The sequence below is a fragment of the Athene noctua genome, chromosome 4 (genome assembly GCF_965140245.1).
Source record: "Athene noctua chromosome 4, bAthNoc1.hap1.1, whole genome shotgun sequence".
In the NCBI taxonomy this organism is placed as follows: domain Eukaryota; kingdom Metazoa; phylum Chordata; class Aves; order Strigiformes; family Strigidae; genus Athene; species Athene noctua.
In genome coordinates this window covers 15,227,048-15,250,945 of record NC_134040.1, presented here as the reverse complement: position 1 = coordinate 15,250,945, position 23,898 = coordinate 15,227,048, and the positions used below count along the sequence as shown (strand labels likewise).

At 40.7% G+C, this 23,898-nt stretch overlaps 1 protein-coding gene across 2 annotated transcripts; it reads left to right on the top strand.

Moving 5' to 3' along the window:
- The first annotated feature begins 1,696 nt into the window (after positions 1-1,696).
- WDR1 (WD repeat domain 1) lies at positions 1,697-23,645 on the top strand. Of its 2 annotated transcripts, XM_074904524.1 has the most exons (15): positions 1,700-2,016; positions 2,290-2,411; positions 6,353-6,443; positions 9,463-9,610; positions 10,994-11,174; positions 13,001-13,078; positions 13,773-13,853; positions 13,970-14,203; positions 15,043-15,130; positions 18,111-18,267; positions 18,899-18,986; positions 19,947-20,057; positions 20,512-20,685; positions 21,818-21,962; positions 22,264-23,645. In XM_074904524.1, exons 1-15 carry the CDS (start codon positions 2,001-2,003, stop codon positions 22,371-22,373), a joined length of 1,824 nt encoding a protein of 607 aa, XP_074760625.1. In that variant the 5' UTR covers positions 1,700-2,000; the 3' UTR covers positions 22,374-23,645. The 2 variants fall into 2 exon arrangements, with proteins under 2 accessions (XP_074760626.1, XP_074760625.1); XM_074904525.1 differs by lacking the exons at positions 6,353-6,443; positions 9,463-9,610; positions 10,994-11,174 and having other exon boundaries at positions 1,697-2,016.
- The last annotated feature ends 253 nt before the right edge of the window (positions 23,646-23,898 follow it).

Here is a 23,898-nt window from a genome sequence, read left to right as displayed (position 1 = left end):
AAGCTTTGGTGCACAAAAACATATTATGGCAAATGTAGAATCTTTATTTTGTCTTCAGCATGAAATATTGTCATAATAAATACATACAGATTCATTTATTTCTGGAAAATCCAAACAGGTGAAGGAAAAAAATCTGGTTTCATATGGATAATTTTCTTTTTACTGGGCACATGGCAATCATTCAAGGAAAATGTAACTCTATGAAGCCACACACTGGACAAGGGAAAAACCCAAATCCGTTTAAGTGCACAAGTGAAAACAGCACAGAAACCTCTTAGAGTAATCGCAGCATAGTTGTATGCTACCCTCAACACTCCTTAAGCAGCATGGCTACACAAGCCAACTCAAGACAGTTGCTTGGGAAATTTCAGCATCCTTCCATCCTGAAATGCCAACACCTGACTGCATGAGAGCCTCTATATCCCTCTACTGCAACACTGATTCTTTCTGCATTTGAGAATTTAAAGCTTTATTCCTCTTTTTTGTTTCCCCTGACCCATTCTCCCAACCCCCAAAGGAGAATCCCACAGGGCTTCCCGTGTCCGTTTTATGGGTCAATTGGTTAAGAACACGCCAGGAGCATTGCTGTCACTGTATACTGTATTCACATGTTGTGCAAGGCAGTCCTGTCATACCCATCTACCCTGATGCTTTTTTCCTGTTTCACATGAATAACTGACTTTAAGAATGAAACAAGTTAAAGACACAAAAGCACAAACAAGCACCCATTTCAGGAGTTTCTGCCAATTAGATAGAAACTGTTTTATCACGCAGAACTCATGATTTATATTAATAGCATTGGAAGGAGAGAAAAATACAATTTATCCAAAGTCATACAGGGGGCGAGAAGGATAGTATGTGTTTCTCCTTACAGCTTGCTGTGCAGGTTAATTTAAGCAGGCATCCAACTTGGCCTCAGGGGACAACTCTTGAGATAAACTTGCCGTTTGTAAAGCACCTCAGCAATATCTGGAGTTGAATGGCATAGGACTATGCCCTAGACATTAATAACTGTAATCACGTTTAAGGGATGAGTTTAATCTTTGTGACGGATGCACCTGACCTCCCCTTAACCAAGCTGGCAGTAGGTCGGTACAGGCTCCAAAGTTCTCTCAATACCTGAAGACACACACCCGGTGTCCCAGTCGCTATCATGGCGCCAAGTTCCCCGCAGCAGCTACATTTACTGACGTCGTGGGAGTCGGAGGCTGCTGCCTCCAGGTGAAGAGAGCGGGAGGTGCCCCGCAGCCGCTCACCACGCACCAAGAGGGTGAGAAAGGGGCGACAGCCCCAGCGGAAGGGCCGCCCGCTCCCTGTGTCTCCACACACCCGCGGCTCCCGCTCCCTCAGCGTCCCTTATGTGTGTCCCCCACCGCCCCGCGCCTGAGACCAGGGCGGCTTGGCTTCCCTCCCCTCGCAGCCTCACCCGCCCCACGCCGGTGCCGGTGCCCATCCCCGCAGCCCCCCGCCGCTGCTTCGCCGCCGCTCCCGCGCACGCGCCAGCTCCGCGCATGCCCCGAGCAGCCCCACGCGGGGGAGGGGTCCGCGCACGCGCAGCTCCGCCCGGCGGCGCCACCCCGAGGCCGGGCAGAGCCGCCGTGTGGCGCCCGCCGCGGCTCCCCCGCCCGCCCGCCCGCCCGCTGCCGCCGCCGCGGCCTGCGCGCAGCTCCCTGCCGGGGCGGGGCCGGCTCCTGCCGCCGCCCCAGCGCAGCCCCCGCCGGGCCCGTCCGAGCCGACGGCATTTCCGGGGGAGGGAGCGGGGCGCGGGCTGGCGGGGAGCGGCGCGGCGCGAGCAGAGTTGACTATATATGGTCAAAGGCAGGGGAGAGCGGCGGGCCGCGCGGGCGCTTCCTGGTTCGTGCCGCTGGGCGCCGCGGGGCTGAGGCGGCGGCGGGGAGCGCGAGAGGCCGCTGTGCGGGGCTGCGCGGGGCTGCGCTCGCCGCCCTTCCCGGCCCTTCCTGCCCGGCGCCACCGCCCGCCGCGGTAACAAGTGGGCGAAGATGCCGTACGAGATCAGTAAGCCCTTGCGGGGCGGGGGCCGGGAGCGGAGCGCTGGGCCGGGGCCGGGGCCGGGCGCGGGAGGGGGGCCGGCGGGCGGGTCGCCCTGCGGGCTGGGGGGCCGGCGGGAGGCCCGCCGCCGCCGAGGAGCCGGCGTTCCCTCACAGCCTGCTGACAGCAACAAGTGACCGCGCCTGCCGGCGGGGCGTTCGGCTGCTCGGCTGGCGTCCGTTAACGGGCAGAAATAAAACGTTTTCCCACCCCCCTTCCCCCTTTCTCCTTTTCACGTAGAAAAAGTGTTCGCCAGCCTCCCGCAGGTTGAACGAGGCGTTTCCAAAATTATCGGAGGTGATCCTAAGGGCAACAATTTTCTGTATACCAATGGAAAATGTGTCGTCATCAGAAACATTGATGTAATGTATCCTAATTTATTTTATTTTGTTGTGTAGAGCTTTGGCTAAGTTTAATTTTGTTTCCCAGACCCTCTCCTTTAATTCCCTGTGCTTCGTTCACACTTAGTAATTTCAGTTGAGGTCACAGATCTGTGATCGGCAGTAGGGGAATAAGCAGGGTGCATGACTCAGGCATAAAACCATGGGCAGCGACTGTAAAAAACTGTAGAAAATCTCTGTAAAATGTGCAGTTCTTCCCCTCTCTTTGCATAGGATTTATAGACGAGAGTCTGGTATATTCTGGTTGGCCCTGTTTATCTTCTTAACTATCACTCTTATGAAGTTGAGTGTTGTGTTTGCCTAATAAATGAACTCTTCCTCCCTGTTTGCTATATTGGGCCTTTAGCTTGTAAGAGAAGCGTGCAGATACTTGCAAACAGTATCTTTAAATGCATTCGTCTGTAGCTTTTGGGTTTTTTCCTCTGCACTACAGGAATCAAAATAGTTGTCAGTTGCCTGACTCTGACAAGCTGTCTGCATGTTGAGTTCTCATCCCGGGTCACAGGAAACTTTTCTCATCGATTAAATGTTAGAATACCCCAGTTAATGTTTTCAGTGGTGTGGAGGTTTGGGGTTTTTTCTTCTCTGGTGGTAGCTATAGAAATGTTAAGCGAGTTATTTAAATTCTTCTCAAAGATGGCATCCCTTTGAGAAGTACAGAGGAAGCATTACATGTCTAGGCTATTATCTTGCTACTGGTTTTCAAAATACACTTTTCAAAGTAAATGCTTGTTCTTTAGAAAATCAAATTTTCCCCAGGATTTACTTTCCTCTCTTACTGCAGATTTGCTCTGCAGTGGGGAGGGCTGCAGGGGAACAGATCATACCTCTGGAATTTTTAGTCTCCACAACAATGGATTTATTTATGGGTGCTTCTGTAAATCACCTTTGTAAATGAAATTGTTATGAGCTGTCTTCCTGATTTATCTCATCACCCCCACTATATTCAGACATTTCTTCATTGTCACGCGGTAATACAGAAATGCTACAAATAACTTAATTATTAGCAAATTTCTTGTTGGATACCAGTTTAAATTTACCCACTTAAAACCAAGAATAAGCTTGCTCTTTGGTTTCAATGTCTTGGTATAATGCTGTTGTAATAGTGTTTTGCTCCTGGTATCAAAGAAAGTTCCATTTTCTGAAACCAGAAGCCCCAGTTAAACACTGTAATGGCACACAGTGTGATGAGAGAAGAGAGAAAAGCCACTCTGCTTATATTACAGTTTTTGCCCAAGTTATGGATTGTGACCTCCTCACCCTGTCATTAGTGTTCATCTGACCCTATTTTGGGGGTTAAATTGGAAGAAAACAATTTGCTTTTATCTTTCTGAATCAGCTTACTGAAGATTTGCTCAGTGCAAATTGTTAATTCCAGCATGAGCCAGAACATAGTGTATGGCCCAGTCTGAGTACAGGCAAAGTGAGATTGTGGGAATTCAAATTTAGAACTGTTTAAACTCCCAAGGGAAGTTGAGAATAGAAGTCATAAATCCTTCAATTTTATGGTGTAATTCATGCTAGTATGCAAACTTACCTAACTGGCAAGGAGAGTCTGCTACTGTTAATAATTGACAGGTGATGCTCTGCAGTCAACTGCAGAATGTATTGTAGCAGTGACCAAAATCTGAGCAAAGCCTGTGCTATGGCTTTTGTGTTGGAGAACATTGTGGTTTGTTCATAACCCAACATGGAAGTGTCTCTGCTCTTAGGTGAGAGCCATGCCTTCTCTGAATAGTATAAAAGCCTGTATAATAGTTTGCAACAAGCAAATGAAATAGTGGGAGGTCTGTGTGTAATCCCTCCATGAACTGTTCTACAGTGGGATGGTTGTGCTCTTAATTGAAAAATCAGGTCATCAGAACATAGTTATCCCCTGTCTCAAGTCAGAAGTTATCTAGTATTACCTAATCAGTGATGAAAATAGTGTTCTGGGTTAATGCTTGGTCTTTGAGCATGAGCTAGAGACTTCCTTTAACATGCAAAAGTCCTGGAACAGTCCTGGAAGAATAATGTGAGTCAGAAGGACTAGTGATATTTGTAAGGTTTCATACCTCATTAATATTTTATTGTCTTCATGGGTCTAAACCTACTTTGAAGCTTGGAACTTCAACTGCTCACTTTCATATGTGGCTCTGGTTTCAGTGTTCGAAATAAGCCACATAAGCTCACTCTTGTTGAATCTAGTATTAGGTACTGCATTTGTCCCAGCTAACAATATATCTTATGCTAAAATCCCTTTAGAAATGGGGTGTTTCTGGGTTTTGATGTGAAAGGCACGCAAGTTAAAAAACCTGACTTTTACAAGCAGAAATAATGTTATCAAATAAACAGCATTTAAATTGGCAACTCTTAACTTACTACCTGTTTTCCTGAATCTGTTTACTATATCTTAAATTTGGGAGTTTTATCTTTTGTTTAACCCTTTAAGTTAGTCTGTTAAGTGCCGTCTCTCAGCTTCATGGACTCTTGGACATTCTACTGTAAAATAGCAGCTAATGTATACTGATGTATGCCATTACTAATGAAGTGGGGGGCGGGGGGGGGCTAAGCTCCCTGAACTTGCAGGTGATGCAGCTATCACATGGGGAAAATGTTATCTTGTCTTGCTTAGGTAAAATCCAGTTATACACAAAATTGAGTGATGTGTGTGCTGTAAATGTAGATGATTGTGATTTAAGTAGGGCTGTAATGCACTCGGGCGATGTATAAAAGCAGGAGTGAAAAAGAGCTGCTTCTTGCATGAGTAAGCTGTATTCTGTCTCCTGAGATGTAACAGTGCTGCAATGGCAAGAACTCCTGTCAGCTGGAGACTGACTGCTTTCTAGCACAGAGCGGGTGTTTTAGTTTTTCCTGATTGGATGACTGAGTCATACCATAACATCAGGTGGTTTTCTGGTTTGGTCGAATAAATCTGTATTAATTATATAGTTAAAATGGAATTTTGTTTTGACTGTAGGAATTAAGTTTCTGGAGCTGGAAGATACCTGTTAACTGGTAGAAAAATTTTGGTGACGATTAGGGTATGTAGCATATATGCACTTTTTGTAAGGAGTCCTGTTGTAGCATATATGCACTACATTTGGAAGATGTGCAGAATGGCCTTTTTTTATACAGTTAATTTGAGAGCAGATTTTTGCCTTGATGTCATCCTTTTTTGATTTGTGAGGCACCTCTGTAGTGTAACACTACTGTTCTGCTGAAATACTGAGTTTTATTGTCTAACCTGAAGCATCTGAAAGCATGTTCCGACACTGAAGAGGTAAAACTGTGATGGAGCGGCAGTGAATTTCTCTCAGAATTCCAGTACAACCCTTGATAGTAGGGAGAACATATTTCCCTGTGCTACTTTACGAGCTTTTTAACCAGATTGCAATCGGCAAGAAAGAGCAAGCTTTGCACACCTCATTTGTTACTGAGGGATCTTGAGTACAGGGTGATTATTAACGGCCATGCAATATGGTTAACCATATGCTTAATTTTCATACTCAACTGCAGTAGAACTTTTGGATGTGTTGCAAAGCACAGCTCATGTTTAGTATTCCACTTGACTAATTGCCTCACGTGGGCCAGCCCCCTTAAAGTCCATTGCTTGGCCTGTTATTTTGTAGAACACTTTTCTACCTTTCAGCAGGTGTTGGAGAGGAAAGGGTCACAGCAGCTCTGGCTATTAGAGGAGATACCTTATTTGTTTCAGTTAGAAATTAGTGTGGTGTTTTAGTCATACTGGACAGCAGTGTACTGCACTTCTCTGTTTTAGACAATAACTCGATTTAAGCTGGAGGGAGAGTGTGAGAGAAGGAGCACAAGGAAAAATCCTGAATTTTATCTTTGAGTGTGTGATTTTACTCCTTTGAAAACCAGGAAATACAACTTAGTAACTTTATTTTCCTTTAAACTAGAATCCTGCAATTGCTGACATCTACACTGAGCATGCCCATCAGGTTGTAGTTGCCAAGTATGCTCCCAGTGGATTCTACATAGCATCTGGAGGTAAGTATCAGTGCGCATGCTGCATGAGATATGTGGACAGAGCTGTTAAAGTGCTTGATGCAAAACAGAGTAGTAATGCTTCATGTTTATGTACAGAATACACATAGGCAATGTGACATGCTTCAGTGGAATTGCGTATAGATGCCTGAGGGAGGAACCATTTCTGTAGTTGTTCCTCTAGCCTCTTTCTAAAGCAGTGAGTTTAGTGACGTGCTTGGTCTTTTTAAAATTTATTATTTAAAGGAAAAAGAACCTGAAAATGAACTTTAAGTACGTAGTGTAAAGCATTAAAGAGAATAAATCGTAGTGTAATGAATGACTTGTATATGTGCAGCAGAATGAAAAGTCATTTCTGAAATAACAGGAATGTTGTTTCTCTTCAATAAACTTCCATATTTTAGGGGCAGGGGAGGGATTCTAGATTGGTGTGTACTCCTGCCTTTTCCCCTCCCCCTTTCTTTCTGGCTGAACTTGGGAAGACTTGGCCTGGGTTTTTTGTTTGTTTGGGTTTTTTTTTTACATTTGTTAACCTGAACTAAAAAATCTTTTTTTGGTAAATGAGCAGGGAAGGAGGCTGATTCTCAGTTTCTGTATAATGCATGTGTACCAGTAGTCTGAGAATGGGTAACGATGAATCTCTACAGCATGGATTTCCTGGATTGGTAATGGAAATAACTATAGTTTTTGATGACTTACAAAGAACTAAACCAACCATTTTTAATAGAGGCTTGCTTCAAACAATTTTTTTTTCAGGAGGACTGGTATACAGTTGAAGAATATTGATAAATACAATACTATAACTTCCACTTTAAAAATAGTTGTGGAGAATTTTTTTTAAATATGCTTACCATTGTCAACTAGAAACACTTCAGAAGCAAGTAATGTTCCTAAATACAGAAATACTTTAAGTAATACTTCAGAAAATAAAACCTTTTGAATATGAACTCCTTAAAAAGCGAGTCCCGACTCATGCATGGGTCTTAGTAGAATGGGAATTTCTCTCTCAGCAATTTTAAGGGAACAATTTTTATTTTAAAAATATAAAATGTTCTTTCTGACTTGGCTTCCTGCATATCAGAAAGCTGTATTGGAATATGTATCTTTTGAGTACTGGAGAAGCTTTAAGAACACTGATAGCACAGCTTTTTTTTTTTTTTTGCCCCCCTGCCCCACCCCCCCATCTGAAAAAAAACAGAGCCAGGATTTTCTTGGCTCAGTCTTGTGTGTGGACCATATGTCAAATTGAATACCTTCTTAAAATCCAGTTTGCATTCTTTATTCTACAGGCTTGATGCTCTAGGTCTGTGTTGTACATAAGCCTCAGAATAATCATCTAATTTGTTCTTGTAGCCTTGTAGATTTTCAGTCCTCTGTAAAAGAACAGTAATATATACAGAGCCTGATCTGTGTAAAAGTTTTTCATTTGTGATCAGCTTAAGGAAACTCCTTGCTCCTGAGAGAGAGCTGACTTTTTCAGAGGTTGTCTGTCATACCCAAGTAAATGAGTTTAAGCTGCAATATTTCCCTTTAAATGACATACAGAAGACACTTTTTATAAATAGTTCTGTGATACTGCTGAGCATGGGGTCTGAAGATAGTATCAGGCTGTTTAAGCTGTTTCTAAGTATAACATGTAAGAGTCATTTCTCTATCTATAAATTTGCATTAGCCATGCAACCTGCATTAATACTTCATGTGCTTGATGAGACAGACCTTTGGCAATAAGCTTTGTGGCTTTTATGGTAATTTCTCTTACTGTAGTCATAATAGAGGTAGTAATGGGAGATACCACAAAGTTAAAGCTATATGTGTCCTACCTATTAATAGGTGAAGCAAACAGTTATATTTTGAAGCCCACATTAAAATTCTACTTCAATAACCAATTGTCTATGTCACATGCATCTGTCCTTTTAGCAGAAGTGGAGAATATGTGTCCATATTATAATGGACATTATGGACATTATGTCCATTATAATGGACATAATCATATCCATAGTCCATGATTAGGTCCCAAAGCTATAGGGTTGCTGTATGTTTAAATTGGACTGTACAGATGCACCAATAAACAGTGAACAGAACTCAAAAGTGTTTGGCAGAGGTGGTTTATTCTAAAATGGTGGTTTTACGGAGGGTCCAGTACACACAGAATTTGCTGTGTGGGTTTCATTAGAGATGTTCTATACATGGACAGGTTTACACAGTTCCTCTGGTTACAGTACTGCACTAAAGTAACTAGTCTTGAATAGAAGCAATCTCTAGGGCTGTGTAATACTAGAAGGAAACAGTGACCAAGGAAGTCTTCATTAATTAAGTCTTAAATTGTTATGACCTGTGCTATGTCTGCTGCTTGCGACATTACCATTTTTAAGTATTCTGTTGGATTCCTTTGTAGTAATCCAGATAGTGTAGGTACCCACATGCAACATTAAGTGTGTACATGCTTCTGTATAGAAAGAGTATGCCAATGAGTGTGCATGAATCGAGCTTTATAGGCAGAAATCTTTGAAAGTTTGTATGCAGAGCAGGTTTGCTTTGAAGGTACAAAACTGAATTTTAGTGCATCACCCACTGTCCACCATATTGCTTTCTTATTGTGGACATAGGGTGGCTTACTTCCCAATGAAGTGTGGTTAAGCCATCTTGTAGCTGCTGAGATGGGCTTGTTTGGAGTGGGGTTTTTTTTGTGTGTAATACATACTTAACGCATACTAGCAGAGTTTCTACCCTCTTACTGTGCAATTTTTTCATGTCTTGTTTGCAAAAGTTGGCTCCATGTGTGGTATTTATTGTTGCATGTCTTGAACTTTAATGTCAAGTTAAAAACATAGTTCAGCGAGATGGATGTAGTCTTTGGTATTCCTAAATCAAGTAATTCTGTAGTAATTGTAATAGGGTAAGATAATAGGTCCCTACTACAAGTGTTCAGTGTAGCTGAAAATCTGTATCCTGGCAGATTGCTGAGTCATGTGACCGAGTCATGCTGGAACAACAATAGTTATATTCTATTTTATTATGGCAGATGTCTCTGGAAAGCTGAGAATCTGGGATACTACACAGAAGGAACACCTACTGAAGTATGAGTATCAGCCATTTGCAGGAAAAATAAAGGACCTTGCCTGGACTGAAGACAGCAAGAGAATTGCTGTGGTTGGAGAAGGAAGGGAAAAGTGAGTAATTCTTTTGTGTGAGTGTGTGTATGTATATAAACTGTAAACCTCTGTTATTCTAACAAAGCAGATTCTTTGCAGAAAGCTTATAATTCTTCAGGGGAAGAAAATCCTGGTTTGTTTTCTGTTTAGACTTCAAGTTGTGCTATTTTGCCGCAGAATTCTTTATGCAGTATTAGGCAGCTGTAAAACTACTTGTAAAATACAGTTCTGTTAGAATCATTCTGTTCAAAATTGTGTGGCTTTTGTTTGTTTTTTAGAGGTAGGTATTACATTCAGTGATAGCTGTTCAGTATGCCTTTTGGTGGATTTTTTTGTCTAAATCTGAGTAGGAAGGGAGAAGCACAAGACAATTCTCCCTTTTCTTTCACCCCTCCCGGAGGACATGACTGAATAAGAGTTAAAAAAAAAAATAAAGTGTATCTGAATTTTCTCCCTCAGCAGTGTGCCCGTATTATTAGGCCATATGATAATTAAAAGAAAATTACAGCCAGTTGTCCTTGACTGACTAAATGAGGTACCCATTAGTCAGGTTTATATCCTTCTGTTAATGTTTAAAGACTGACTAAGGTAGAGTCCAGACCAGGTAGCTTTATGCCTAAAGGTCTGAAAAACATGGCATGGCCCTGTTTTGTGACCCCCTCCACCGCTTTTTAATGACTATCATGTACTGTGTCCTGATACTTGAGAAATTTTTTTGTCCTCCATCCATCCCTCTATCCCCACCTGCCCCTGGGTAGATAATTTGCTCTCCTACTTCAAAAAGTCTGCCAGTTTCCTGTTAAATGGATGTACTTTCAATCTAGAATTTTGCTGAAGTGATACTGTAGAACCCCTTTTAGTAGTGATGCTCTAGTAGTTTAATGCCACTATATTGATTATAGTGATTTTTTTAAGGTTATTTAAAGTAAGAACTGACAAAAATACTGTTACAACTCTTCTTCCTTCAACTTTTAAGTAATAATAGTTGTAAAAGTGGTGGTACCCAATCTAGTCTAAATAATCAGATATATGATCAGATGTCATTGTTACTGTAGTTTTCTGCATTCTTGTGTAGTGACTAGGCAGGTGGAACAACTTACTGCTTGCTTTTATAAACTGACAGACTTACTGAAGAATATCTTTTGGATCTCTGAATTTTAGAAGCTTTGTATGTGAAATTTGCTTGTCTGTCCCCTTCAGCAAATATCTCCTATTGATTAGATTTTCTCTCCAGCAAGATCTCAAATATCCTTCAGGGAACTATGATGCATTTGTGTGAGATTAACGAGATGACCTAATTTCTTCTTTTTTGAGTGCACTCAAATCTGCTGTTTGCAGATGCTGAAGGAGTTAATCTACATGTAACTTTTATGAATTGTAGTTATGTACTTTTCTAACTAGATTTGGAGCAGTGTTCCTGTGGGATAGTGGTTCTTCTGTTGGCGAGATTACTGGGCACAACAAAGTGATCAATAGCGTGGACATTAAACAAACAAGACCATATCGTCTGGCAACTGGCAGTGATGACAATTGTGCCGCTTTCTTTGAGGGACCGCCATTCAAGTTCAAGTTTACAATAAGTGTGAGTTTAAGTTTAGATGTGGCTCTGTTAAACTGTACAGTTTAAGTACTGCTAAACAGTTCAGTTGACTGAAAGCTCTCCAGCATGCTTGCAGTTCTTGTCACAACTGTGTGTTATAACAAAAGTTCTTTGCTTCCCCTTTTGAGGCACAGTGGTGTCAAGTGGCTTTCTTAAACCCATGTATGAGTATAACTGAAGGCTTGTCTCAGGCCAAGAAAACTGAAATAAATGATTGGTTAAGAAGAAAACCTGAAACACTTTTTCCAATTTTTTTCTTTGGCTCTTCATCCTCTTCCATAACTTAAGTAGGATGTTTCATTAGCCCTTTCGGTGCTTTCTGAGCTCTACTTCCCAGTGCTGACATATGTAGAATTTGTTAATACTCTTCAGGGTGCTTGATTCAAGAAATGTGGTGTGAATTTTCCAATCTGCTTAAGAGTGCTCAAATCTGAAATCCCAGGGCAGCTTAGAAAGGGTGAGTGTAGATGTTTGGAAATGTAACTGATTTCTGGGAGGAATGGGGATGTAACTTCTGTGATCAGCTTTCTGTTTCTACATTCCTTTTCACTTTTTTGTTTCTTATTCTACTAGTTAAAATTTCTTTATGTAAATGAAACAAAGCCTGGAACTACCACAATTAAGACATTGTTGCTTGAGGCCAAAGAAAATGAAAAGCCAAAAGCTTCTGCAGCTCTTTCTGATGGCAGAAGACATGACTATTGCAGAGATACTGGATATTATTGCAGTAGTAAATTCAAAATGTTTACTCCTTTATTTTTAAAAACACAGTTGTAGGCCTTCTGTTAAGTGTGTGCCTTGTAGTCTTCATACACTGACTTTAGCAAAGATTCCATTCCAGTTCTAGAAAAGGAATTGTTTTCAGCCCTGCAATCCAATGCAATGATGTAGTTGCCTAATATATTTCTGAACTTAAGTTGATACTTGCATTTTGCTAAGCTGGTTCTTTTGGAACTCCAAAGTCTGAGTTGCGTACCAGTGCTGCTTAGACTGGTATGTGATGCAGTCTTCCTTTTAAAGTGATATTTGCGTTGGGATTCTGGTACAGGCTGTATGTGGTTTAGATTAGAGCTTTGAGATATCAGGGAAAAAAAAGTATAGTTAAAGAAAGTAGGTTAGAACCTGCCTTTCATAATACTAAAAATAGTCTCCCAAATCTCTTTTCATGGGAGCTTTGGCCTCATTGTGGTGCTTCCCTATTTAACGGGTGTTTTCTAGTTAGCATGGTTTGAATAGTCTCCTACTTGTAAATAGTCTATTTGGGGGAACATGCATCAGTCTTGCCAGGTTACTTCATAGAGCTACCACTAATGCAGTCTCCCAGAAGCAGAATTCCAGTAAAATAGTAACTTATTCTTCATGCAAGTGATTTTTACAATCAGAAGGATAAAGTACTCTTTCTGTATATAAAACTTACTTGCTCAATGAAGCAAGAGTCAAAATCTGGTGAATGTTGAAGAAGAATTCAGTGACCAGAGGGGAAGAATCCCATGTTTGCATCTAGGCTGCAGCTGAGTGTTTTTTCCTACCTGTCCCTGAAACTGGGTACTCATTCACCTGGTATTGGGCTAAGTTGTTTGACCTACCTCAGTACTGATGTCACAGTTTCTTCCCTGGACTGTTCTTGATCCCCATGATCCTCTTCAGATAGAGGCTAGACCTGATCTGTAGCAATTCTCTACGGCAGGCATCTCCTATACAGCTAATTTATGACTTGCATGTAAGAGAGCTTCATTGTTACTGGATTATCTTCTATGTGTAAAGGTTTGTTCTTGTTTTGTATGCTGATTCTTACTTTTTTCCTACAGGACCATACACGGTTTGTGAACTGTGTGAGGTTTTCCCCTGATGGGAACAGATTTGCTACAGCTAGTGCAGATGGCCAGGTAAAACCAAAGGAACTCCTTTTGTAGTGGTTTTAGCATGAGAAGATTTTTCTTGTACATTTTAGGAATAGGATTAGTGTTGTAAAATCCATGTTGCTTTTTTCATGCCAAGATATAAAGCTGCAATAACTGACATCAACCAGACTATTCTTACTCAGCTGGTTTTCCCCCATTCCATCTCCCTAGCATATTACTACTTACAGGTTATTTTGGCAGAAACCTTAGATTTTTGGATTATATATGTCCTTGTTATGATACTGAGAAACCTAGCTGGAATACTGAGCTCATAGCAACCCAGCTCCATGTGGAGTCCCTGTTGATAAGGGCAGGTTCAACAGTGACACTGTTAACACAGGTAGCTCCTTCTAAGAAGGAAAATTCCCGTGTATGAAGCAGCTGCTATCACTGCAGGAGTAAAAAATGTACTGTCTTCCAGAGTTTCAAATATCAGGATCCAATGGACAGAGTGGCTTAACTTGATTATTTACAATCATCATCTCATTTGTTTAGTCTTAAGTATTAAATGCAGGAATACTTGTGCCTTTTCTTCAAAAATCTAGTGTTTGATACACCTGCAAGTATGCCATGAAACAGAAGAATGATCTGTGCAGCACAAGTAACAGCGTTTCAGTTCTTGAGTTTTTTGTGTTACTGCTTTTTCCCTTTAAATTGTATTTCTGTGTGCTCTCTTAAGATTTTTGTCTATGATGGGAAGGCTGGAGAGAAACTCTGTGCTCTTGGTGGAGGCAAAGCTCATGATGGAGGTATTTATGCTGTAAGTATCACTTCATTTGCAAATGGTCCGTACTATTTCATTACCAAGTTCATGGACTGTGAAGTGTTGCAATAATAAATGCATTTACTATCTTATGGTGACATTTGTTTTTACAGATTAGTTGGAGCCCTGACAGTAGTCAGTTGCTTTCTGCTTCTGGAGATAAAACTGCTAAAATCTGGGATGTTGGTGCTAATTCTATTGTCAATACTTTTAACATGGGATCAAATGTGTTGGATCAGCAGCTGGGTTGCTTGTGGCAGAAAGACCATTTACTGACTATCTCCCTGTCTGGCTATATCAATTATTTGGACAAGAACAATCCAAATAAACCTTTACGTGTCATAAAGGTAAGTTAAACTTCTGTTGTTGCAACAGTTTCTTCAATAAATGACTTGGTGGTTGAAGCTGTCTAGATGGAATATTAACTATTGAAAAATGGTTTTGTAAATTAGCATTGCCAGACAAGCCCTGAGTGATTATTGCAAGTCAGATGAACCAGAAAGTTAAAATGTTATGTGCCTGATACTGTGCTTTGTGCAAATACACAGGCTAATTTTTTTATTTCAGTTAAGGTTATCAACTGATCTTTCATAGCAGCTTTTAAGCATTCTTGAGATGAGAACAGAAATACAGCATAGACAGAACAAGACATCACTGCTAGTTTTCTACCAGAGCTAGTGTGTTATGAACAAGGTGACTAGGGTTACTGTGCAAGTGAGCTTTAATTTTAGGATTTAAAGAGTTCGCTGACACAGCACTCTCACGGGAATTTACATTTTTACACGAACTAGAAACAGATGTCCCAGATTCTTGCTATTGCTGTTATAATTCTGGAAGTTGCTCTGAGTACATGGCCATATTTAGTCCTCTTCCCTAAATCATAAAGTACCTGAAAAGCAAACTTTGAAAAGACCACAAAAGTATTCTGGCCCAGCTGGCTAATAAGGATATTCATGGTGCTTATTCCTTCTCTTCAAGGAGTAGTACATGGAAATAGCAGTGTTACAACAGTGCAGTGCAGTGACTGCACCGTTACTGATTTGTATTCTGGGTGTTTTCTAATGATTGCCAATAAAATGTTATGTTATTGTCTGAATAACCTGTAATTCTTCTCAAATGTTTGATATATGTATGTGTTAGATGAAAAATTGCCTATCAATAATTATTATTTGTGTCCCATTCACAGGGTCATAGTAAATCAATTCAGTGTCTTACAGTGCATAAAAATGGTGGAAAGTCCTATATTTACTCTGGAAGTAATGATGGTCATATTAATATCCTTTGAATGATAGTGACTTTTTTTCTAGCCTTATAGTCTGAGAGAGGTCTTTATGAGGAGGAAAAAAGCCTTTGCCAAGGACAAAAACATGTTTATTGGACACAAGTGAATATTTTATGTCTGAAGAAGTTTTATTTTGCTTATTTTACTGGTTGCCTTTACATTTGCCTGCTAAATATAAGCCAGTTCTTAATTCCCATTTGTCACTTATTTGTGGTAGATAAATTGTTAGTATGGAGGAGTAAATATATAAATTAGCCTCTTCCAATTTTCCTTGTATTCTGTCATACGTGCAAAATACGTGGTGTTGTCTCTTGCTGTTACATGCAGTATATGGGTAGATTTTTGGCATGTGCTGAAAGTCATGTATCTCACTTTTCAGATGTTCAGGGTGAGAGATAAATCCTTGTTGACTTACCTCTGACCCGTCAACATGCACTTCTCTTTACAGTTGTGTTTTTCACACCTGTATTAAGGTGTGTTTTTGAAGTTCTGTGATACATTGTGTTCTTTATTTGGAATCCCAAATCTCATCAGGCTTTCTTGCTACTGAAAAGAACTTGCACTTCTTTTGAGACTCTATTACAGTCATGTTGGTTTCTAGAGGAAAACCCTGGGAATGCAGTGTAGTTCGCAAAGGACATATTAAAGGGTGAAGTTTGGGATGTGTTTGGCTACAAGACTGTTGGCTTTTTTCTTCAGCATTCTGAAGCTTATAAATAAAACTGCGGTCCTTCGTCCTGCCTGCTATTAAAATGGTGGCACATTGGCATAAACTATTAACAAAGATAGGACTTGTTTCTTTACAAACCTGTAGTATAGTGTTAATAGTTCAAACTGATGGTTACATATAACATCAGGGAAGGCCAGTGTTGCAGGACATGTAACTTTCATGGAATGGTTTGAGTTGGAAGGGACCTTAAAGTTCCAACCCCCCTGCCATGGGCAGAAAAACCTTCCCAGTCCCTGCCTTTGCCTCTGCATCTTGGGTGATGTGGCTGGAGCACTTGTTGGTGAAGACTGAGGTGAAAAAGTCATTGAGTACCTCAGCCTTCCCCATATCAGGTAATCATGTCTTCTGTTTCCTTCCGGAGAGGACCTACATTTTTCCTAGTCTTCCTTTTATCACTGATCTACTTATGGAAGCTTTTCTTGTTGTCCTAGACATACCTGGCCAGGTTTAATTCTATCAGGGCTTTGCCCTTCCTAAACTGATCCCTGGCTGCTTGGACACTTTCTCTGTATTCCTCCCAGGTTACCTGTCCTTGCTTTCACCCTCTGTAAGTTTCCATTTTGTGTTTTGAGTTTGTTCAGGAGCTCCTTGTTCATACACACAGGCCTCTTGGTGTTTTTACTTGACTTCTTTTTGTGGGGATGTATCGCTCCTGAGCTTGGAGGAGGTGATCCTTGAATATTAACCAGCCTTCTTGGGCCCCCTTCCCTCCAGACATTTATCCCATGGTACTCTGTCAAGCAGATCCCTGAAGAGGCCAAAGTCTGCTCACCCAAAGTCCAGGGTAGCGAGCTTGCTGTGCACCCTTTCTGTTGCTCTAAAGATCTTGAACTCCACTGTTTCCTGGTCACTGCAACCAAAGCTGCCCTTGAGCTTCACACTCCCCTCTAGCCCCTCCTTGTTGATTAGAACAAGGTCCAGCATAGCACCTCTCCTCTGTCACAGGACCAGGACTTGTGAACCTGCTGTCTGGCTATAGAGGGCTTCATCTGCTTGGTCTTCCTGGTCAGGGGGTCTGTAGCAGACCCCCACTATAATGTGTCCTGTCCCTGCCTTCCCTTTAATCCTGACCCACAAGCTCTCGGTCGGCTCCTCATCCCCAGACAGAGCTCTGTGCACTCCAGCTACTCACTGACAGAGGGAAACCCCCTCTCCTTGTCTCCCCTGCCTGTCCTTCCTGATGAGCCTGTATCCTTCCATTCCAACATTCCAGTCAGAGGAGCCATCCCACCGCATCTCTGTGATGCCAGTGAGATTGTAGCCCTGCAGTCATGCGCACGTCTTTAACTCCTCTTCTTTATTCCCCATGCTACGTCCATTTGCATAGAGGCATTTCAGTTGGGTCCCTGATGAAGCTGATTTACTGGCTGGAATTCCTTTGTGCTGCTCTTCCCGTGCTCTCCTGCTGACCTGTGACCCCCCCCTCCAGACTCTGGGCATCCATTGCTGGCACTGGCATCAAGCTGGTAGGAGTGAGATGGATTGAGATTCCCCAGCAACTTTAGTTTAAAGCTCTCTTCACCAGCTTGGCAAGGGTGACCAAAGATGCTCTTCCCCTTCTCTGACAGATGGACCCCATCAGCCCCCAGCAGACGAGGTTCCTCAAAGTGAGTCTCATGGTCTAAGCAGCCAAACCCCTGGCTGTGGCACCAGCCCCATAACCAACTGTTGATTTGCCAGATTTGACTGGCCCTTTCAAACCCCTGCCCTTTGCACAGGAGGACTGATGAAAAATTACCTGCGCTCCAGAGTCCCTTACCACAGTTCCCAGAGCTCTGTAGTCCTTGATACTCTTCAGACTGCTCCTGGTTGTATCACTGGTGCCCATGTGAAACAACAGCAGTGGATAATGGTATAACTATGTAGCAACTATAATTCTTTAAAAAGTATTTCCTCTCTCAGACCTAATGCTCATTGTTCCAGTATTTGCTACTGTTTGTGATAGGTCATTTTGTTCACTACAGAACATCAGAGGCTCCTTTAATAAATATTTTGAAGGCTTGAGGTTGTTTGAACCCTGGTACAGGTTGCCCAGGGAGCTTATAGAGTGTCCATCTCTAGAGTTACTCAAAACCCAACAGAATGGGTAGCCTGTTGTAGCTGATAGTGATTTGAGCAGCAGGTTGGACCAATCTCGGGAGGTCCCCTCTAACCTTAGCTATTCTGTCAGTTATTTAACTTTTTAAGATGCTGTATCTGACTGCACCAATACCTTCAAATGTTCCTTAATTCTATTGTGCACATTACTGGGATTCTGAAACTGGAGAGAATGATGGCTTTTCTGGGAAAGGCCATACAAACCAGGTTTCTAGAATGGCAGTGGATGAAATGGATCAGCTGGTCACCTGCAGTATGGATGATACTGTGCGCTATACCAACCTCAGCAAGAGGGACTACAGGTTAGTTAAAATGTTGCCTTTTATTGTAGTATTGCAGCCCTAATTATTTTACAGCAAGAATTTTGTTGATTTATATGGTAAAGAATTTTATGCTGCAATTTATTCGAGTTCTAAGTTACCATGGGAACTGTAGAAATAATTGCTGTACCAACCTTGCTTTTTTCTGTGACAAAAAGAAATGCATCCCAGACTTCTCAATTTGTCTCATCCCTTCCACAGGTTAGATAGAGATCTGCCTTGTATTGGGTGGCTTAGGGGACTGTGGGGAAGGCTGACTGTTTTATGATCAGAAATACCCAGGAATATTGGTAATAAATGTGGTTAGGAGGGATGTGACACAGCTGTTTCTTCATAGAAACCACAATCAAAGCAAAAAACTTTAAGGAATCCTGTTAAGATCACCTAGTTTGTTTAAATAATTAAACTCTAATGTAGTAACACAGACTTCCACTTTGAAGGTGTACTACCTGATTAAGATACTAATGGTTTAAACAGTAAACGGGAGGAAACTTTGCATATTTAAAAACCAACTATGCATGTTCTTGGTCATTAATGGGTGATTATTTGAATAGGCAAATTTTTTTCTGCTTTGTCTTTTCCTGCTTCTCCACCTTCGCACACCTTCCTCCAGTGGCCAGGATGCTGTGAAAATGGATGTTCAACCAAAATGTTTAGCTGTGGGTCCTGGTGGTTATACTGTAGTTCTATGCATTGGACAAGTAAGTATTAACTTGTGGATTATCAACACAATTGCTCTGTTAATAATGCCATGTGTGGTAACATGATGGCTTATGACAAACCTGTTTAGTGTGGGATCGCCTTCACATCTGCAGAATTTCGTAATATGAGCTGTGGGGAACATAGTTAAGCAGGATATTTGATAGGCTTGTCTTTTTACATCCTGTAACAATTTCACGGTCTTATGTATAGATTTAAATTTCACATGGTCCCTTGTGTGGATTCATTTGACTTTGTTATCAGTACAGCTCTGTGCTGGAAGGCTACACCAGTCTGAATCATGCTCTTGCCTGCTCTGTTCAGTGATGTGATTTTGGAGAAAGGATGTCTTGCTCTTGCTGGGTTTTTTTCAGTAGTATTTCAGATCACACAAAACCAGAAAGATTGCACCAGGGTTACCCTGGATCAAAGTATGCTTAACTTCTAATGATTTATGCCTTCCATGTGGATGCCGGTTTTATGCTTGGGACTTTCAGTAGTGTTGTCCAAACTTTTTCTATGTGAGTTGTAATTCTAGTTGTCCATAGTATAGAACTGGTTAGGAAATAGCCCCTAAAATTCAACACTGCAGTATTAATTTGCTACTAATTTTGTCCTGGTTCTCTTCCTTTAACAGTGAATCAGGAAGGTAGTGAGCATTGCTAAAAACCCTGTTTTGTCCATGTTTGTTTCATGTTCAAACCAAGTGAGGTGAAGCTGAAGGTAGAGCGTGCCCTACACTGCCTAATTTAGAGCACATAAGTACTCCAGTACAGCAGATTAGTTAGTCACTGTGCAAAGGCATTTTTTTAAAGAATAAAACTGTTTCCTTAAAATCAGAATATAGTAAACTTCTGAGCAACTGGAGTGGATTTTATTTATGACTAAGCCACATTGCTTAGTCATAGTTTTGTATTAGGCACTTTGAAGAAGTGTCTTAGTTTCTGGTTTTCTATTTACAGATTGTCTTGATGAAAGATAAGAAAAAATGTTTTGCAATTGACGACCTTGGCTATGAGCCAGAAGCTGTAGCCATTCACCCTGGAGGAGGTACAGCAGCAGTGGGAGGAGCGGTAAGGTTGCACTTGCTAAAACTGTACTACTTGGAACAGTGGAACTAATAACAGAAGCATTTAACAGTGTCTTGAGAGGTAATTGTGGCAGTTTGTAACAACAGTAGTGTTACAAGTAAGCTATGTGTAATTGGTATTCCTGGGCTGCCATCCCCCAGGTTCTCCCACCATTGTGACCTAATGTCTATTTCATTTTTTTTGTCTTGTATTTACTGGTTTTAAATGTCATTGTTTTTACCCAGTGTATGCTTGAAGTAGGCAAATTTTAGAAATCGTGTCTATATTCTAGACTTGATGGATTGTAGTCAGCATAAGGACAGGTTCTTTAGGCCGTTTCTTAATTAAAGTGCTACCAGAGAGAATTGATGCAAAAAGTTCCAGAAACTCCGTAAGCCTTCCTCTTTCTATTGTAAAGTGATTTTTATACCCCCCCTTCTTCATTATTAATTTGCAGGATGGGAATGTCCATTTGTATTCAATCCAAGGAACCTCTTTGAAAAATGATGATAAATCTTTGGAAGCTAAAGGTCCTGTTACTGACCTGGCATATTCTCACGATGGTGCCTTTCTCGCAGTCTGTGATGCAAACAAAGTTGTCACTGTCTTTAGTGTCACTGATGGCTATGCGGTAAGAGTTGTATCAGGAGTTTTGTTTGTTTAAAAACAAACTGACTGGTATCTCATGTCTAAATCTGTTGTGGTGAAATAGAGCGTTGCTGGTGAGACTTTAATTGTTGTACATTTGGTGGTGTTGTGACTGTCTGTTTATCTGGTAGTTTGAGTGAGTGTTGCTTTTCACAGCAGCCTATGTGACAACTCCAGTTCATAAGAATAGGTGAGGAAATGCACAGCATAGGTTGGCTACTGGAAAAACACTTAAACCCATCTAGTAACAAACACATAGTTAAATGGGGGAGGGGTTGGATTTCCAGTGGCTAGCAGCAGTTAAATACAAAAGATTACAAAGTATGCAGGTTCCTTACTGGTGTCAGCTGAATCACTAGTGTGTTGGGGTTTTTTTTCAAAGGAAAAAAGTCAGCAAAATACATGCAGGCTTCGTAGAGAATTCGTGTGCGTTTTTGTGAAGTGGACAAGAATGCAGGCTCAGTTTTGTGCAGTACAATAAAATTTAATTAAGTAAATAAAGCAGACTTGCAATAAAATTATGCTGGCTGTGGCACACAGTTCCATGGTAAGAACTAAGCAATGAAAGGGATACATCAGGGCAGGGAATCTTGCTTTATCCTTCAATCTAGTGTCTTTTAACCAAGAACCAAAAAATGGGCAAGTTGCACTTTTCAGCTGAGCAATCAATATGTGTATCAGCCTGTAAAGTCATTAAGCTTTGACTGAAACCACACTGAAGTTAAAAATGCAGTATGGCATTCTGCAAAAACGTTTCATTTTCCAAGTAAAAATTGAAAGCATTTTGCTTTTAGAAACATCTGTGGGGTTATTCTAAAAAGCTTCTAAGCAAGAAGTAATGAGTAGCATATGCACTTTACTGATCCAGCCTGATTTATAGAAAAAGTCTTAGCGATTTTTACAAAAGATTTGGATTTTACTGGCCTGACAAGTGTTTAAATAAATAGCATAAATTAAGCCACCACTTGGTTTATTTAGGGCATCCATTTGCACCGAAGATGTACATTGTCTGGAGTTTTGCAGTAGCTTATTGTGATGCTACACATTAAAAGCCAGCAATTTCCTGAAATAGCTTAAATTAATGAAATAACACTGTATCTCTAACTTTCAAATAGGAACATAATGTTTTTTATGGACACCATGCAAAAATTGTTTGTATTGCCTGGTCACCAGACAATGAACACTTTGCTTCTGGAGGCATGGACATGATGGTATATGTTTGGACTGTAAGTGATCCAGAGACCAGAGTCAAGATACCAGGTATATTTCATTCAAAATCTTACTTTAGAAAGTTGCTAGTAGTTCTTGAAATCCAACACAGTACCTGTTTTCTAGAACTGATGGTAGGCAGGCTTTGAATATTTCCAAACTAATTAAGCCTTTATGTTAATGTCTATCTAGCTGCAACAACCAGAACTCTTCTGTTTATGTTATTTTGTAGTCACTTTTAAAATACAGTACTAGTATTTAATACAGCTGGAAATCACATTTGGAATATGTGTTATTTACTTTGTCAACCTAATGTTCCTAAGTATTTCTGTTGTTTTGCACTACTATACAGATGCTCACAGACTACATCATGTAAGTGGCCTGGCATGGCTGGATGAACATACTCTGGTAACAACATCCCATGATGCTTCTGTCAAAGAGTGGTCTATCTCCTACAATTGAAATAAGCCCTCTCTTTGGAAGGACCTAATCAGGGACTAGAACTACTGCAGTGGAACATAGCATTTCTCTTAAAGAATCTGTATTGGCCTCTGGGTCTGCTATCATATCCTCATATCTTTACAGGGTGTTCATATCTGTAATTAAATGTACTTTGAAAGCTTTAGCCAGTAACAGTTTGCACATGAAAAGCACTTAAATTATGTCTGGAGCTTAACCTTTGTGCTGAACATTCCAGAGGCAACAGCCGATCAAGTTGGTGTGAAAGATTCAGGCGTGAAAGATTCAAACTCAATCAGTTGTTCTTTTCTAACCAAGAAACATGAGACTGTACAGCATGAGAGTAATACTTCTCATTTTTTCTAATTACAGAACATTTCTGTACTAACGGTCATAGTAAGAGTATCTAGTAGTGATCTGAAACCAATCAAGCTGTGTGCAGCTACTGTATATTGCTTTGCTTCTCTGTACTGCACCAAACTGTTGCCTCAGATTTTCTCCTCCAGATAACAAAATGGGGTACATACATAATAAACTTTTTATGTATTTCATGTCAAAGCTTTGTGGTTTATTTTAAGGTGGAAGTGTGGGGTTTTGATGTATTTACTGTTGTGGGTATAATGTTTACAAATAATCGTTGTGGCAACTTCTTGCTTCAGAAACACATTTGTTACTTTCATGAATTAAGAATGTCTGGTCATTTCAATGTCAGAATTATTTCTGTTTCAAAGATTAAAGATATTTTCTGTTTGAAGGAGGAGAAGCATGTTGTTGTTTAAAAAAAAATGCAGTACTTCTACTACCTTTTTGAAAATACAGGAATTAAAGTGAAGCATTGTTATGACTTGAAGTGATTTTTGAGAAGAAAGTGTTTGCTGAGTAAGTTTTATGCCTTTGCATGTGCAGAACACTTGTATGGAAGCTGTTATCTAATGTGAACAGATCACAATCTTGTGTTTAGTTTCCTTCTCACACCCTACAACACATTTAAGTGATTTGAAGCTAGCAGTCCAACAAGGGTGGAGGAGAACACTGATGCAAAGTAGTAGGAAGATTTGTTATCATCTCTAGTGGCCAAAAGAAGTTGCTGTTGGAAGACTTTAAAAAAAGAAAAATTTTCTCTGCTAAGTCTTTACCACCTCCCCTCCAGTGCTCTTTGGTTTTTATTAAGCTTTCCTTTCTGTGTGGACTTGTATGTTGTTTTTTTATGAATCATATTTCTAATGACACTAATTATACAGCAAATAAAACGCTTTTGCTGCTTCTCATACTGTGGACCATTGCTCAACTGCTGAAAAAATGCCTGTCAAAAATGACTTGGTGAAGCATCTTCTTAAAAGGAAAAATGTTGATTTCTTTTTAGGAGTAGTGGTCAGATGTCTTCTGACATGCATACCACATATGTATTAGAACAGTTAACACAGGTTTCACTTAAGAAGCAGAATATTTTGCATCATGGTTTCTTTGTGCTTACGGCATCTCTCCATTAGCGGTTTTGCATGTTTGTTGATTAATGATGCAAGGAGAA

Coding starts and splice junctions, on each gene's coding strand:
- WDR1 (XM_074904524.1), top strand. Junction 6,444..9,462: donor ATTCTACATAGCATCTGGAG/GTAAGTATCAGT, acceptor TTATTATGGCAG/ATGTCTCTGGAAAGCTGAGA. Junction 14,204..15,042: donor AACCTTTACGTGTCATAAAG/GTAAGTTAAACT, acceptor TCCCATTCACAG/GGTCATAGTAAATCAATTCA.